Source organism: Symphalangus syndactylus, chromosome 7 (assembly GCF_028878055.3).
Source record: "Symphalangus syndactylus isolate Jambi chromosome 7, NHGRI_mSymSyn1-v2.1_pri, whole genome shotgun sequence".
NCBI classification, from domain to species: domain Eukaryota; kingdom Metazoa; phylum Chordata; class Mammalia; order Primates; family Hylobatidae; genus Symphalangus; species Symphalangus syndactylus.
Window position 1 is genome coordinate 97842712 of NC_072429.2, and position 17696 is coordinate 97860407.

The 17696-nt window shown below is 34.8% G+C and overlaps 1 protein-coding gene across 18 annotated transcripts in view; it reads left to right on the plus strand.

The window, feature by feature from the left end:
- Nucleotides 1-17696, plus strand: part of VPS13B (vacuolar protein sorting 13 homolog B) — an 897698-nt gene that overhangs the window by 130194 nt on the left and 749808 nt on the right. For all 18 annotated transcript variants that reach the window (XM_063642860.1, XM_055286878.2, XM_063642862.1 and 15 more), the window contains exon 15: nt 6652-6846. In XM_063642860.1, coding sequence (XP_063498930.1) covers nt 6652-6846 — 195 coding nt within the window. The remainder of the gene's footprint in view (nt 1-6651; nt 6847-17696) is intronic.

Below are 17696 nucleotides of genomic sequence, written 5' to 3' on the forward strand. Positions count from 1 at the left end.
TTCATTCTGAAATCATACCCCTTCTCCTGTCTGTGGAAAGATTGTCTTCAATGAAATTAATCTCTGATGCCAGAAAAGTTGGTGTCCGCTGACAGTGATAATCATAGAAATAAAAAGTGTCCTAACTTTAAAGAAGAAGTTATGTGAGGGAATGAACTATATGCATTAACTTTATTTTTGCTCCCTATTGGCCACTCATAATTAAGTATGGTAGTGTATTATGATTAAGAGATCATGTAGAGAAAATTTCACTGGAGACAATTAAAATATGTCTGCATTTTGTCATTTCTGTTTTTGCTGTCATCTAATTTTTTAAATAGATACTATTTTTTAGAGCGGTTTTAGATTCACAAAGCAGAGTGAAAGGTACAGAGATTTTTCATAAATTCACTCCCCCCACATACATAGCTTCCCCTGTTGTCACCATCTCTCTACAGAGTAGTATGTTTGTTATAATTGATGAACCTGTATTGACACATCAGTATCACCCAAAGTCCACAGTTTACATTAGGGTTCACTCTTGGTGTTTTATGTTCTATGAGTGTTGACAAATGTATAATTATCTATGATAACAATATCACATAGAGTAGTTTCAATTCCCAAAAAATCCTTTGTGCTCTGCCTATTCATCCCTTCCTCTCCCTAACCACTGGCAACCACTGATCTTTTTACTGTCCTCACAGTTTTGTCTTTTCTAGACTGTCATATAGTTGGAATCATATAGTATGTAGCCTTTTCACATTGGCTTCTTTTACTTAGTAATATGGATTTAAGGTTCCTCTTTGGCTTTTCATGGCTTGATAGCTGATTTCTTCTTTGCACTTACTAATACTCCATTATGGATGTACCACAATTTACTTATCCATTCACCTACTGAAGGACATCTTGGTTGCTTTCAAGTTTTGAGAGTTGTGAGTAAAACAGGCATATACATCCATGTGCAAGTTTTGGTGTGGGCATGTTTTCAACTCCTTTGGGTAAATACCAAGGAGTGTGATTGATGGATTGTATGCTAAAAGTATGTTTAGTTTTGTAAGAAGCTGCCAAATTGTCTTCCAAAGTGGCTGTATGATTTTGCATCCCTGCCAGCAGTGAATAAGAGTTCCTGTTTCTCCACATCCCTACCAACATTTGATGTTGTCAGTGCTTCGGTTCTTTGCCATTCTAAGACATATGTAATGGTGTCTTATTGTTTTGATTTTTATTTCCTTGATGACATATGGAAACATCATTTCATATGCTTATTTGCCATCTGTATATCTTCTTTGGTGAGGTATCTCTTCAGAACTATTGCCCATTTTTTGAGTTGTTTTCTTAATATTGAATTTTAAGGATTCTTTGTATATTTTGGGTAACAGTCCTTTATCAGATAGGTCTTTTGCAAATATTTTCCCCCAATCTGTGGCTTGTCTTTTAATTTTCTTGTATTTTGCGGAGCAGAAATTTTGAATTTTTAGTGAAGTCCTGATTATCAATTCTTTGTTTTATAGATTGTGCCTTTGGTGTTATATCTAAAGGTCATCATTATACCCAAGGTCATCAGCTTGTATCTTTTAAGAATTGGTCCATCTCATCTAGGTTATCAAATTTGTAGGTATAGAGTTATTATAGTACTTCTTTTTTTTTTTTTTGAGATGGAGTTTCACTTTTGTTGCCCAGGCTGGAGTGCAGTGGCGTGATCTTGGCTCACAGCAACCTCCACCTCCCGGGTTCGAGCGATTCTCCTTCCTCAGCCTCCTGAGTAGCTGGGATTACAGGCATGCGCCACCATGCCTGGCTAATTTTGTGTTTTTAGTAGAGAAGGGGTTTCTCTATGTCGGTCAGGCTGGTCTTGGACTTCTGATCTCAGGTGATCTGCCCACCTTGGCCTCCCGAAGTACTGGGATTATAGGCGTGAGCTACCGCACCCGGCCTGTTTTTAATATTTTAAAAATTACCATTTTGGTGTCCTTGGGATTTGTAACAATGTTCTCTTTCATTTCTGACATTAGGAATTTGTATCCTCTTACTCTTTTTCTTAACCTGGCTAGAGAGGCTTACTGATTTTTATTGAGTTAGCTTTTGGTTTTGTTTATTTTCTCTATTGATTTTCTATTTTCAATTTCATTGATTTCTGTTTTGATTTTAATTCTTTTCTTCTTATTTTGGATTTATTTAATTTCCTGAAGTGTAAGCTTAGGTGATTGATTTTAGATTTTCCTTTTTTGTAATATATGAACTCAATACTATAAACTTGCCCCTAAGCATTGCTTTCACTGCATGCTACAAATTTTGATAAGTTGGATTTTCGTTTTCATTTAATTGGAAGTATTTTTTATTTCTCTTGAGATTTTTTTCTTTGACTTGTGTTCTTTAGAAGTATGTTATTTAATCTCCAAGTATTTTGACATTTTTTAGTTATGTTACTGATTTTTAGTTTAATTCCATTATGGTGTGATAGCAGACATTGTATGATTTCTTTTAAATTTGTTTAGGTGTGTTTTATGGCTTAGAATGTGTCTGTGTTGGTGAATGTTCTATGTAAGCTTTAGAAGAATGTGTACTCTGTTGTTGCTGTATGAAGCAGTCCATTGATGTCTATTATATCTGGTTGATTATAAGTTCAATTATGTCCTTATTGATTTTCTGTCTGCTGGAACTGATTATATCTGATAGAGGGATATTGAAGTCTCCAACTAAAATAGTGGGTTTGTCGGATTTTTTCCTTGAAATTTTCTCACATTTTGCTTTATGTATTTTGGCACAGTGTCTTTAGGCACATCCATGTGAGGGACTGTTATGTCTTTTTACGGAATTGACACCTTTATCATTACTTAATCCCTTCTTTATCTTTGATAGCTTTCCCTGGTCTGATTTTTGTTCTCTCTGAAGTTAATATAGCCACTCCTGCTTTCTTTTGATTAGTTTTAGTATGGTATGTATTTCTCTATTTTCTTTTAATCTACATGTGTCTACATATTTAAAGTGAGTTTTGGCTAGGTGTGGTGGCTCATGCTTGTAATCCCAGTGCTTTGGGAGGTAGAAGGACTGATCACTTGAGTCCAGGAGTTTGAGACCAGCTTGGGTAAAACCCTGTCTCTACAAAAAAATACAAAAATTAGCCAGGCATGCTGGTGTGTGCCTGTAGTTCCAGCTACTTGGGAGGCTGAGGTGAGATGATCACCTGAGCCCTGGAGGTTGAGGCTGCAGTGAGCAATGATCACACCACTGCACTCCAGCCTGGGTGACAGAGTGAGACCTTGTCTCAAATAAATAAATACATAAGAAAAATTTTTTAAAAAGTAGGTTTTTTTGTAGACAGTATATAGTTGGGTCTTGTATCTTTAGCTGCCTTGAGAATCTGTCTTTTAATTGATGCATTTAGACCATTGATATGAAGTTATTATTGATATAATTGGACTAATATCAACCATACTTCTTGCTATTTTCTATTTTTTGCCCTTGTTATTTGTTCCTGATTTTATTTTCCACTCTTTTTTGGCCTTTTGTGGTTTTAACTGAGCATTTTATATTATTCAGTTTTCTCTCCTCTATTAACCTACCTGTTATACTTCTTTTTAGTGTTTGTCCTAGAATTTGCATTATATTTTTACAACTAATTCAAGTCCACTTTCAAATAACACCATACCACTTTACAGGTATTCAGAGTTTCTTATAATAAAAGAAATACTAATTCTGCCATCCTGTTTCTTGTATCATTGCTGTAATTCATTTTACTTTTATATAAGCATTCATAAGCCTGCCACACACAATCATACATAATTAAATACATATTACCATTATTATTTTGACCAAATTTAGATATTAGATCAATTAAGAATATCAAAAATTAAAAGTCTTTTTTTACCTTATGCCTTTTCTGATGCTGTTTTTTTTATGTAGATGTGAAATTCTGACCTTTATCATTTTTCTTCTCTCTGAAGAATTTTTTTAACACGTCTAGTAAGGCAGATATACTGGAAACAAATTCTCTGAATTTTTTTTTTTTTGTCTGAGAAAGTCTTTTTTTCTCCTTTTGAAGGATAATTTCGTGGGGTATGGAATTCTAAGTTTGTGGGTTTTTTCCTCTTAAAATACTTCGTTTTACTCTCTTCTTGCTTACATTGTTTTTGAGTAGAGGTCAGGTGTAATTCATATCATTGCTCCTGTATAAGTAACATGTATTTTTTTCTGTGGATTTTTTTGGGGGACTTTATCTTTGATTTCTATGATTTGAAAATGATGTGTCTGTGTGTAGGTTTTTTGTTTGTTTGTTTGTTTTGTTTTTTGGCATTTATCCTGCTTGGTGTTCTCTGAGTTTCCTGGGTTTCTAGTTTGGTGTCTGACATTAATTTGAGGAAACTTACAGTCATTATTGTTTCAGATGTTTCTTCTGTTTCTTTCTCTCTTTTCTTCTCTTGTGGAATTCGTATTATGTGTATGTTACATCTTTTGTAGTTGTCCCACAGTTCTGAAATATTCTGGGGTTTTTTTGGTTTGCTTTTCAGTTTTGGCTGTTTCTACTGAGATATCTTCAAGCTTAGAGATTTTTTTGTTAGCCATGTCTGGTCTTCCAGTATGCCTGTCAAAGGGAAAAATGCTAACAAGGAGGTCTTACTCAGAAGGCAGCCCACAAATTTGTATAAAATTTCCTTTAGATTGTTGGCTAATTCCTAAGCTGCCCATGTGTAATGCAAGACTTCAGGAAACCCAGCAGAAAGCAAAGTATAAATTTGACTATTTGCGTGGTGCTGTGTATCTACAATTAGAGTTCAGGCCCTGCCACATTAGCACCTGGGGCCTTCCTTTGAGACCTTATAAGGGCCACACCCTAGGAATAAGTACAGATTGAAATAGATTGGTCTAAGAAAGCCTAATTCCAGTCCTTGATAGGACCATGATGATATACTTATATTCTGTCTGCTTGCCAAAGACTGGTTAACTTACTTTAGGGGAAGATAGCATTATCAAAGCCTCTATAATTTTTTATCCATGATGTCATCTGCTTGATACAAAATTATGAGGTGTACTAAAAACAGAACCAATTGAATTAAATATAATACAAAATCAATAATATAAATAGACTTAGAGATGATTAAGGTATTAGAGTTGTTAGACATGGACTTTATGATTAATTGCTTAAGGAAAAAGACAAAAAGGTGGAAGATTTCCAAAGAGGCCTCAATCCGTTAAAAAAAAAAGCACCAAATTGAATTGTGAAACTGGAAAACGTAAGGATACAGGTTTGAAGGAAAAGGATGGAAAAAATATACCATTTAAACACTAACCAAAAGAAAGATAGCATGGCTATTTTACTAAGAGACAAAGTAGATTTTAAGGTAAGAAGTATTACTGAAATAAAGAGAGCCACTTCATAATGATAAAAGTGTGAACTGAAAGAAAGAACAACACAGATAATTCTCACAGGTGTAACATTGAGTAAAAAATTATATACTGTATGATTTCATTTATATGAAGTTCAAGAAGAGAGAAAACTAATCTATGGCAATTAAAGCGATTAGCTACGTCTGTTGAGGATTTAGTATTGCCTTGAAAGGGACATGGGACAGTCTTGTAGGGTGCTTCAGATGGGTGGTGGTTACAGATGTAAAAATTCATTCAGCTCTACCCTTCAGATTTGTGTGCTTTATTCTGTGTTATTTTTTAGTAATCCCAAAGAAAGTCACTTAAAAAAGCAACATAATTCCTAAATAAATGGTGGTTTTAAAATTATTAGTAATGAGTAAAAAATCAGGATTGTATTTTCAACTTAGTTTTAAGCACAGTGATTCTCAGTAATGGTACTTTTGGTTTTTTGGATTGGAGAATTATTATGTAGCATTTACCATCTTTGGCCAATACCTGCTAAAGGCCAATATTATTGTGACAATGAGAGACAGACAAAGCAATGAAACTGCTCTTCTTGCATTTTGTCATATTCTTCTGGATGGGAAGTCATGGCATTCCTCATTGAGAACCACAGGTAGAGCATTTTAAGGGAGTGAGTGAGTGAGTGAGTTCTAGGACAGGGGTCATTTGCCACTCAGGGTACATACGCTGGACATCTTGAAACTTACCTGTATTTATTTGAAAGCTCAGAAAGATTCTGTAAAACTGAGCATACTGTGCCGTCCTCAAGATTCTTAGGACTTTATGAGCCCTTAACATGTGTATTGTTAGTAGATATGATGCAGATCAGGAATTTTTCTTACCTGCAAACATTGCTTATTGTGAATGTTTTTGACATTGTGTGGTGTAGTCCATTTAGTTCCTTAGTCAGCTAAATGTGAATAAAAGAGATTAAAATAAAAGATGCTGACTCTTGGATATCTAGAAAACGTTTTGGAATAATTAAGCTTAATAAAATATCTTCATCATACTGAGGCATGTAGTGATACTATTCCAGTTGATTGAAAAAGATAAAAAGCTTGAGCTGAAAGGACAATGATAATTTTGCAAAAAATATGCATTCTTTGAAGTCTGGGACATATTTAAAATATATAGAAAGACATTAGTTATTTGGTTATGGCAAGAGAATTCTGTAGAAAGGCATCATTTCTAGATTGATTTTATATCACCGCAAATGTGCAGATCTGAATCTTGCATAGAGGGAATTGCAACTCAGTCACTGCTCCACTTTTAAAATATAAAGCGAACACTATTATTTTCTAGAACTCAAGTAACTTCATGAATACGACAAACTTCCAGTCTCTTCGGCCTTTGCCATCTATTCAAATATTGGTGGATAAAATTAATCTGGAACATTCAGTGCCGATGTATGCTGAACAGTTGGTGCACATGGTCAGCAGCCTTACTCAACCTTCTGATAACCTGCTTCATTATTGTTATGTACACTGCTATCTTAAGGTATGAAAAGTGAATTTTCTTGTTTGTAAGCATGGGTTTGGCTTTGAGATCATCAATAAGTTTCTTTTTTCTTGATGTTGTAATTTCAGAGAAATAGTACTCTAAAAGATAAGATTTAAATAAAAAATAAGATGTATTTATTCCAATAAATTAAAGTAAGTAATAAAAATATACTTATTTTAAAGATTTTTCAATTATGTGAGATTAATAGCTTGATATTTATAAACAAATGGTTAATCATAACTTTTGAATAATTTTATTTATCATTGATGGTAATTTTTATAAGCAATGTGAAAGAGCACTTAGTTTAATATGGATGCTTTGAAAACTCATTTTTTTTGAAGGGAGCATTTATGTGAGGCATAATGAGGCATAAAGAGGGCCTAAAACTTTTTTATGTCACTTTTATTTAATTCATGTTAATTTATTGATGCAAGGGAAATTTATTTTAAATACAGGCATATGCCATTTTATCATGCATTACTTTATTGTACTTCATAGTAATTTGTGTGTGTGTATGTGTGTGTGTGTGTGTTTAACAAATTGAAGGTTTGTGGCAATCTTGCATTAAGCAAGGCTTTGGTGCCATTTTTTCAATAATATGTGCTCACTTCGTGTCTCTGTGTCATATTTTGGTAATTATCCAAATATTTCACAAGTTTTCATTATTATTTTAGCATTGTGATCTGTCATCACTGTTCTTCGATGTTACTATTGTAACTGTTTTTCGGGCACCAAGAAGTGCACCCATTTAAGATGGTGAACTTAGTAAATGTTGTGTGTGTTCTGGGTCCTCCACTGACCAGTTCCGACACAACAATATTGAAGTTAGGCCAATTAATAGCCCTACAATGGCCTGTAAATGTTCAAGTGAAAGGAACAGTCCCATAACTCTACTTTAAATCAAAAGCTAGAAATAATTAACCTTAATGAAGAAGGCGTGTCAAAAGCCAAGATGAGGCCTGAAAGCTAGGCCTCTTTTGCAAAACAGCCAAGTTGTGAATTCAAAGGAAAAGTCTCCAGGAAATTAAAAGTGCTACTCCAGTGAACACAGGAATGACAAGAAAGTGAAACAGCCTTATTGTTGATATAAAGTTTGAGTGGTCCGGATAGCAGATCAAACCAGCTACAACATTCCCTTAAATGAAAAGCAAGGCCCTAACTCTCTTCAATTCTGTAAATGCTGACGGACTTGAGAAAGCTGCAGAAGAAAAATTTGAAGCTGGCAGAGGTTGGTTCATGAAGTGTAAGAGAAGCCATCTCCATAACGTAAAAGTGCAAGGGGAAACAGCAAGCGCTGACATAGAAACTAGAGCAGGTTATACATATCTAGCTCAGTTAATTGATGAAGGTGGCTACACTAAACAGATTTTCAATGTAGACGAAATAGCCTTCTCTTGGAAGAAGATGCCATCTAGGACTTACATAGCTAGAGAGGAGAAGTCAATTCCTTGCTTGAAAACTTAGAAAGGCGGCTGGGCATGGTGGCTCATGCCTGTAATCCCAGCTCTTTTGGAGGCCGAGGCGGGTGGATCGCGTGGTCAGGAGATCAACCAGCCTGGCCAACATGGTGAAACCCCATCTCTACTAAAGATACAAAAAAATTAGCCGGGTGTGGTGGTGTGTGCCTGTAATCTCAGCTACTCAGGAGGCTGAGGCAGGAGAATCGCCTGAACCTGGGAGGCAGAGGTTGCAGTGAGCCAAGATCAGGCTGTTGCACTCCAGCCTGGGCGACAGGGCGAGACGCTGACTCTCTTGTTAGGGGCTAATGTACCTGGTGACTTTTTAAGTTGAAGATAATGCTCATCTACCATTCTGAAAATCCGAAGTGCTTTAAGAATTAGGCTAAATCTTCACTGCTCATGCTCTATAAATGGAACAACAAAGCCTCAATGACAGTACATCTGTTTATGGCATGGTTTACTAAATATTTTAAGTCTGTGAAGACCTACTGCCCAGAAAAGACTCCTCTCAAAATATTAGCGCTCATGGACAATGCTCCTGGTCACCTGTGATGAAGATGTACAGGGAGATGCACATTGTTTTCATGCCTGTTAACATGACATTCATTCTGCAGCCTGTGGATCAAGAGTAATTTTGACTCCGGGGTCTTATTATTTAAGAAATATATTTTGTAAGGCTTATAGCTACCGTAGATAGCCATTCTTCTGATAGACCTGGGCAAAGCAAATTGAAAACCTTCTGGAAAAGATTCATCAATCTAGATGCTATTAAGAATATTTATGATACACAGAAGGAGGTCAAACTATTTACATTAACAAGAGTTTGGAAGAAGTTGATTTCAGTCCTCATGGATGACTTTGAGGGTTTCAAGGCTTCCATGGAGGAAGTAACTGCAGATGTAATGGAAATAGCAAGAGAACTAGAATTGGTGTCTGAAGATATGACTGAATTGCTACAATCTCGTGATAAAACTTGAATGGAGGAGGAGTTGCTTCTTATGGATGAGCAAAGAAAGTGGTTTCTGGAGATAGCAATTACTTCTGGGGAAGACGCTGGGAACATTGTTAAATGATTACAGAGAATTTAAAAAGTTCTATAAACTTGGTTGATAAAGCAATGGCATGGTTTGAGAGGATTGACTCCAATGTTGATAGAAGTTTTACTACTGGTAAAATGCCATCAAACCTCAATCAATCATCATTGCCTGCTATGGAGAAATCTTTCATGAAAGGAAGAGTTAATCAATATGGCAAACTTCATCGTTGTCTTATTTTTAGAAATTGCTGCAGCTAGCCCCACCACTTTTAGCAACCACCATCCTGATTAGTAAGCAGCCATGAACATCAAGGCAAAAAAGTTATTACTTGCTGAAGGTTGAGATGGTCATTAGCATTTTTTAGCAATAAAGTACTTTTTGTAAGGGGTGAGGGCAGGGTCTCACTCTGTCACCCAGGCTGTAGTGCAGTGGCACGATCTTGGCTCACTGCAACCTCCACCTCCTGGGCTCAAGCAATTCTCCCATCTCAGTCTCCCAAGTACTGGGACCACAGGTGCACATGCCCATGCTCAGCTAATTTTTTGTATTTTTGGTAAGATGGGGTTTTGCCACATTGCTCAGACTGGTCTCGAATTCCTGAGCTCAAGCTATCTGCCTACCTTGCTTCCCAAAGTGCTATGATTACAGGTGTGAACCACTGTGCCCAGCCAATAAAGTGCTTTTTATTTAAGGTATATAAGTTTTTTTAACATAATGTTATTGCACACTTAATAGACTACAGTATAAGTGTATACATGACTTTCATTATATGTAATGGGAAACCAAAAAATATTGTGATATTTGTTGTATTGTGGTGATGTGGTACTTGCAGTATCTCTTGGGTATGTCCATCTGGTTATGTAAAGTGAATTATTGGTAGCTTTCCCCAGCTCTTTCATTTTTTTAAAAATAAGTAATTCATCCAATGCAGGTATATACAAACAATAACCTCAAATATTGAACAATACATGTTTTAGCTAAGCAAGCAGAGATGTATGGTTTAAATAGAAATAGCACGTACACAATCAACTTCTGTTTTATGAACAAAAGAAAACTATAAAAAGTTGAATTTAAGAATCAGTACTAGCTGGGTATGGTGGCTAATGCCTGTAATCTCAGCACTTTGAGAGTCTAAGGTGGGTGGATCACTTGAGCCCAAGAGGTTGAGACCCCCCCTGAGCAAAGTGGTGAAACCTCATCTCTACAAAAAATACAAAAATTAGCCAGGCATTGTGGTTGCATGCCCATAGTGCTAGCTACCTGGGAGGCTGAGGTGAGAGATTTGCTTGAGTCCAGGAGGTCAAGGTTGCAGTGAGCTGTGATGGTGCCACTGCACTGCAGCTTAGGCAACAGAGTGAGACCCTGTCTCAAAAAAAAAGGTACTAAAAAAGCACTAATTTTCATGTAATGTATCAAAAGTTTAGAGGACTCCACAAATAGGCTCTTGGCCTAATTAGTTTATTTGAAGTTATAAAGTTTTTAAGTGTTTGTATATCTGTAATGCAAAAATAAACCAATTTCACAATACCAGTTTTAGATCACCTGCAGGTGTATATAAATGTAAGATGTTAACATTTGACTGTTTTCAAACCATGCAGACTAGAAGAACATGTTTTCTTGGTTGTTTTTGTAAAGCTTTTTTCTCAGGGAGGGCTCTTTTGGTAGAAGAACAACAGATCACTTTGCAAAAGGGTGTGGACACAGGGAAGTGTGACTCATTGGGGCCATTATTTTAGTGATCTGCCGTAATGTTTTATGTTATATGGAGAGTAGCAGAAATATTTTTAAAACCTAGATATAAAGATTATAAATGTACTTTATACTTTACAATGCTTTATACTTTGTAAATTTCAGATTCAATGCTTTATACTTAAGCTTTTTTATTTATTGTCACAATTAATACATAGAAGTGTACAATTTAAAAAAAATTGGTACAACTTTAATATCAGATTACAGTGTTAAGAATATTTGCTTTGTTTTTTCATGTCAATAATATATTTTATTTAACCCAATATATGCAAATATCAGTTAACATGCAGTCAACATAAAACGTTGACATTCGGCTTATAGATAAATAAAGTGAGTCTCTATACTCAAGAAGGATGTTCACCAAAACCATTGGTCATCAATATAGTCACCATCCATACTGACATAAAATTCATTGGAATAGTCCTTCACGATTTCTACTTGTCAATATGTTAAAACTCACATTTCCAGTATAATGTAAAAGTTATTTACAGTGTACTACCGATATAGTTATGTTTTGGAAAAAGGGCCTTTGCTACACATGCTGTCTAGTTTTCTTTTATATTTTGGCCTGTTTGAGGCCAAATGGATACGTCATAATGGATACGTTTAATATCTCAGGAAGTAAAGTGTTAGGCAGAGTGGGAATAGCATAATATGCGTAGGAAAACCATTCACTGGCGTTAAGAGTACTAAATCCTTTTTTTTTTTTTTTTTTTTGAGACAGATTCTCACTCTGTCACCCAGGCTGGAGTGCAGGGCACAATCTAGGCTCACTGCAATCTCCACTTCCCAGGTTCAAGTGATTCTCCTGCCTCAGCCTCCCGAGTAGCTAGGATTACAGGTGTGCACCACCACACCCAGCTAACTTTTGTATTTTTAGTAGAGACAGGGTCTCACCATGTTGACCAGGCTGGTCTCGAACTCTTGGCCTCAAATTGATCCTCCCACCTCGACCTCCCAAAGTGCTGGGATTACAGGTGTAAGCCACTGTGCCCAGCCAAGAATACTAAATACTTTCGAAAATAAAGCCTTGAATCTTGTCACGAATATTTCATTTCATTTTCATACTTCTACTGTGACATAGGATATTTGAATGCTTTCAGGATGTGGTAGAGAGTTTTTTTTATATGGCTATTGTGATGTGATTCCATTTACCAGTTTGCTATAAAGTTTATAGCAGTTCATATTACTTGGGTTGATTTCAGTAGCCTTTGAGGAAGTTTTTAAAGTTTTAGCTTTATCATGTTATGGTAGTACAGCAGAAGATTCGTGTTTGGCATTTTAGTCCATATATAATTTTCAATTAAGTACTTAAACAAATGCTTGAGTTTTAATTTTATATACTTAACCTTGGCTGTATTGGCTATATGATGAAATGATTCATAATTCCCACTTCATGTAATAAAATTTACCAATTGGGAGAGTTGGCATGGATCTGTATGGAAAATATGCAGGTGAAAGATTCCTTTTATTTGTAATTGACAAAATTGTATATATTGTTTATAACATGTTTTGAAATATGTATACATTTTGAAATAGCTCAATTTAGCTAACACATATTATGTCACATACTATCATTTTTGTGGTGAGAACCGTTTAAATCTGCTGTCATTGATTTTTTAATAGAATACATTGTTATTTACTATAGTCTTCATGTTGTACAATAGATCTTTTAAATTTATTTCTCCTATCTAATTGAAATTTTGTGTGCTTTGCCTAACATCTCTTCAACCTCCTCTCCCTGAGAGGTGACACTTTCTTATGGCTTACCAAGTCCTCTTTATGTATCTGGCAAACCCATCCTTTGAATATGTATGGTATTGAGTAGCTAAGAGTTTCAAGGCATCTGATATTTGAAACATATGTAGAAAATTTGGTAATGCGACTGCATTGTGTAATTTGTAGAATAGTATATAACTTTAAGGCCTTATTCATAAGGATCAGCTACAATACATACTTCAGACAGAACAAAGAGTAGGATGAAAACCCTTTGGATTCTTTGGATCTGTTAATTTTTTACCTCAAGAAAATCCCAAGGGATTTGGAGGAACTAATGTTTTCATACACATTTTACGGTTACATAAATTGGCATATTTATTTTGGAAGTAGCAACATGTAATACATTTGAAAGCACATCTACCATACCACCCATTTGTTCTAATTTTCAGTGTATACCCTCCAGCAGGGGTCAGCAAAATTTTGCCTACAGGCTCAGTATGTATTTTAGGCTTTGTGGACCAAGTGGCAAAATTGAGGATATTATGTAGGAACTTAAATAACGAGAGAGAACAAATTTTACAAATGTTGAGTTTACAATATTCAAAATGTAATAATTGAGTACAGTTTTTGGGTAATACACAGTTTTGTTTTTCTTTTATTTATTTATTTATTCTTTTTTGAGATCTAGTTTTGCACTGTTGCCTTGGCTGGAGTGCAATGGCACGATCTTGGCTCACTGCAACCTCCACCTTCCAAGTAGCTGGGATTACAGGCGCGTGCCATCACTCCCGGCTAATTTTTTGTATTTTTAGTAGAGACGGGACTTCACTATGTTGGCCAGGCTGTTCTTGAAATCCTGAGCTCGTGATCCGCCCGCCTCTGCCTCTGCCTCCCAAAGTGCTGGGATTACAGGCATGAGCCACCATGTCTGGCCGGGTAATACAGTTTTATTAATGAAGAAGAATGGAATTCCTTTTGGAGGGACAACATTTCGCCTAATTGGGATTTCAACTTATTGTTCCCACCATGTTGATTATAAATGTTTATGTGTAAAAATTATTCTTTGCTTGTAGGCTATCCCAGAACAAGCAGTGTGTGAGATTTGGTCTGTAGGCTGTAGTTGGTTTTTGTTGTGTTTCCATAGAGGTTTATTGTTTAGGAATTAACTTAACCAAGAAGTGAAAGACTTTTGCAATAAGAACCACAAAACATAGCTGAAAGAAACGAAGATATACATAAATGGAAACACATCTCATCTTCTTGAATTGGAAAACTTAATATTGTCCATGCTATCCTTTCTACACATTCAGTGCAAACTCTATTACAATTCCAATGTTTTTTTGCAGAAGTAGAAAAACTCATCCTAAAATTCATATGGACTCTCAAAGGACCCCAAATATCCAAAACGATCTTGAAAAAGAACAAAGCTGAAGGACTCACTCTTACTGATTCCAGAAGCTACTACGGAGCTATAGCAATCAAAACAGTGTGGTACTGGTGTAAATACAGACATATAGACCAGTAGAAAAGAATGCAGTGCCCAGCAATAAACCATTGTGAGAAAGATTGTTTATTTTTCTTTAAGAATAAATAGAGAATCAGCCGTTCCTTTTTAGGTGAAGGAGGAAATGGAGGAAGGAAGGTCGGGTGAAATTTTGAGTTAATAGATGAGCTATATCAAATGAAGCATCATATCCTTGTTACATCGATATATAATTTCAAAGATGTCCTTAATCCTTTTGGATTTCATTTTTCCCGCATGTAAAATGAGATGATTGAGTTAAATAATCTCTAAGCAGTTTGAGCTCTAAAATTCTTTGGTTGATTTTGATTTCATTCTTTTCCCCTGAAGAGTTTTTCTTCACAAGGTGTTCATTATTATGCTGTACAATCCTAGTTATTATTATTCTTTCTTCAGTTTTTATGTGTTTCAGTGTATTATTGCATACATAACAACTTTTGAAATGAAAGAAATGCTTATTTGTTCCTTTAGTGAAGGGACAAATCTTTATGATGCTGATTATACTATTATACCATTTGTTTTATAATGGCAATAACAAAAACTATTTATTGTATATCATAATTATGAAGTTTTTATTGTCATTTACAGTTAGCATGTGCTTTTTATACTTTTGTCTTTTTCAAATAGCAAATTCTAATTTATGATAATTTTTGGCAAAATCTTACAGAAGTAAGTTGCCATATAATGTTTCTAAATCCATTACAGTTTCTTCTATTTGAGATGTTAATTCAAGAACATTTGTTGTAAAATGTTAAAATCTTGATGATGTATTTATTTTTATTATTTACTAATAGGGATTTTTAAAAACAGGTGGCAGTACATGTTTAACTTTTTATTTAATGAGATGTGTAAGTCCTCTTATTCAACTTTACAATTTCCTTTAGCTAAAATTTCTACTGGTAGTTATACTTACTGTTTCATACATTTTTATTGCTCCAGATTATTAGTTTGCAACATTTACCAAACCAGTTTTTTAATATGTGAACTATCCTTCATGAAAGCAACTTCAGTTTACACTGCTGGTTGTGCTTTTTCCAGATTAAGTATTTATAGTCTTGGTCAAGGGATGTTGACAAATTATTAGCTTATATAGGTTTTATAAATCTATGTATCTGATTGCTGTAATTTAAAAGAGAGAGTTTAAAAATTTATTTTTAAGTAGTTCTTTTTGATTTGGTGGATAATAGAGGAAGCAAAATATGACTCATAATAATTTGGCAATATTTAGAAGGTAACTTCTTTGTCCAGTAGGTCCTCTTTTATTGTAATTTTCACCTGGTTGAATGTTTTCTTAGAAGCATCTCTAGGCAACACAAAAATATAATAAAGGCTTTTAAAAAAATGACAGAATAGTATGCAGTTTCCCCAAATCCCTTTGCAATTCTGCAGACAACCAACAGGGGATCTCCTCTACACCCAATTTCCTTCTGAATACAGTTGGTAGATAGTGTCTGTGATTATACTGTTGGGGCATTTAATGGAAAATTCGACAGTGGCTTTGAGAGAGTTCTTAGTTGAGCATAGGTAATATGATGTGATAAAATATTATCTTTATTCATCACTCAACATATTTGGTAGTTGGATATTGTTTTAAAAATGTGTTTTGTATTGTTATATTAATAACTGTAAATTCCAGAATCCTTTGAATATTTGGCCTTTATGAGGAAATAAGAAATCCTGAAATTGTACAGAAACCAGAACAGTACTTTGCATACACTGTTGCTCAGAACAGGTCTTCAAAAAGAATGAATGTGAAATATCTTAATTTTAAGTTATGATTTTAAGTAATCATTTCAGTATTAGAAACATATCTTTTTCTCAATTCTGTACTTCTTGTCTATTGGTTAATAGCAGGTTATGGGTACTGATGGGTGCATCACTTTTATTTTCCTTGATAGTAATTACATAAGTAGGTTCTTTGAAATGCAGTTTTCCTTGAAAATGTAATTTTAAAAAATGTTTTATTTCTAAAACATTGTTTTGTTCACTCAAAACTGAGTGTATAAGAAATAATTTGACATTGTCAATTTGATGAATGTTAGGAGTATAATAGCTTTTTGAAACTATTTGGAAGTAGCTTAATACTTTTAAAGAAATTGATAATTATTTTATGCTCATTAAATAGTATTTTGAAAATCAGTTATGAAGAAATTTTAAACATATTTTATTATAGAACTTCACAGTTGATATTAATTCTAGAGATATGGAAGTCAGTGCTTTATAAACCCAGGAGATTAAAAAATAGTAACTAAAGATAAATGTTGAGATTAAGCTACTTTTACATTTACTGGAAAACAGTAACTCTTTGTGTTGTATCCATGTGTGTATTTCCACTCTGAGGTGTTTATCTTTTGTTGTTTTAGAAATAATTGAAGCAGAAATATCATCAGTTCTCTGCAGTATTTCATGTAACATTTGATGTTATGTTGTTTCTTTCTATTATGACAAATATAGTATCCAGGAATTTCAGGGATTGCTTATAAAATTTTGTAGTATGATCTGCTTGCTTTAAGCATAAACATGCTTGTACATATGAAGAGTAATTTATGCCATGTACCTAATTTCCTGGGGTTTAAAACCTCAATCCCACAATTATTTTCACAAAAGAAAATGGAAAGAAATAACATTTTAGGATATTTTTCGGTATCATTTTTGTATGTACATTATACAAGTTGAAGACAAAATATATTTTTAAACAGTTTTTCTTGTAGTTAATGTTATTTTAGTCATAAAATATTAACATTAATTTATAAAATTTGTAGTTTACAGTGTAGAAAATGCAGTCAGCGGTTTATATTTATGGAAAAATGTATATTTTAGCAGATAATAAAATACTACATGAGGAGTATGTATAGAAATAAAATGTGAGGCCGGGCGCGGTGGCTCACGCCTGTAATCCCAGCACTTTGGGAGGCCGAGGCGGACGGATCACGAGGTCAGGAGATCGAGACCATCCTGGCTAACACGGTGAAACCCCGTCTCCACTAAAAATACAAAAAATTAGCCGGGAGAGGTGGCGGGCGCCTGTAGTCCCAGCTACGCGGGAGGCTGAGGCAGGAGAATGGCGTGAACCCTGGGGGGCGGAGCCTGCAGTGAGCCCAGATCGCGTGTCACTGCACTCCAGCCTGGGTGAAAGAGCGAGAGACTCCGTATCAAAAAAAAAAAAAAAAAGAAATGTGAAACTTAAAAAAATTTGTCAAAAGAGCAGTGATCTTTCAGGGATCTGAAATAAATACTGTATATTTAAATTTCTTAATTTTGACCTAGTGTCAAATTGTATAGAAGAAAATGTTGATCGTTTGGGAAGTGGAAAAAGACTTTGGAACATATTTAGTGTGCAGCTGTTGTAAAGCAAATTGA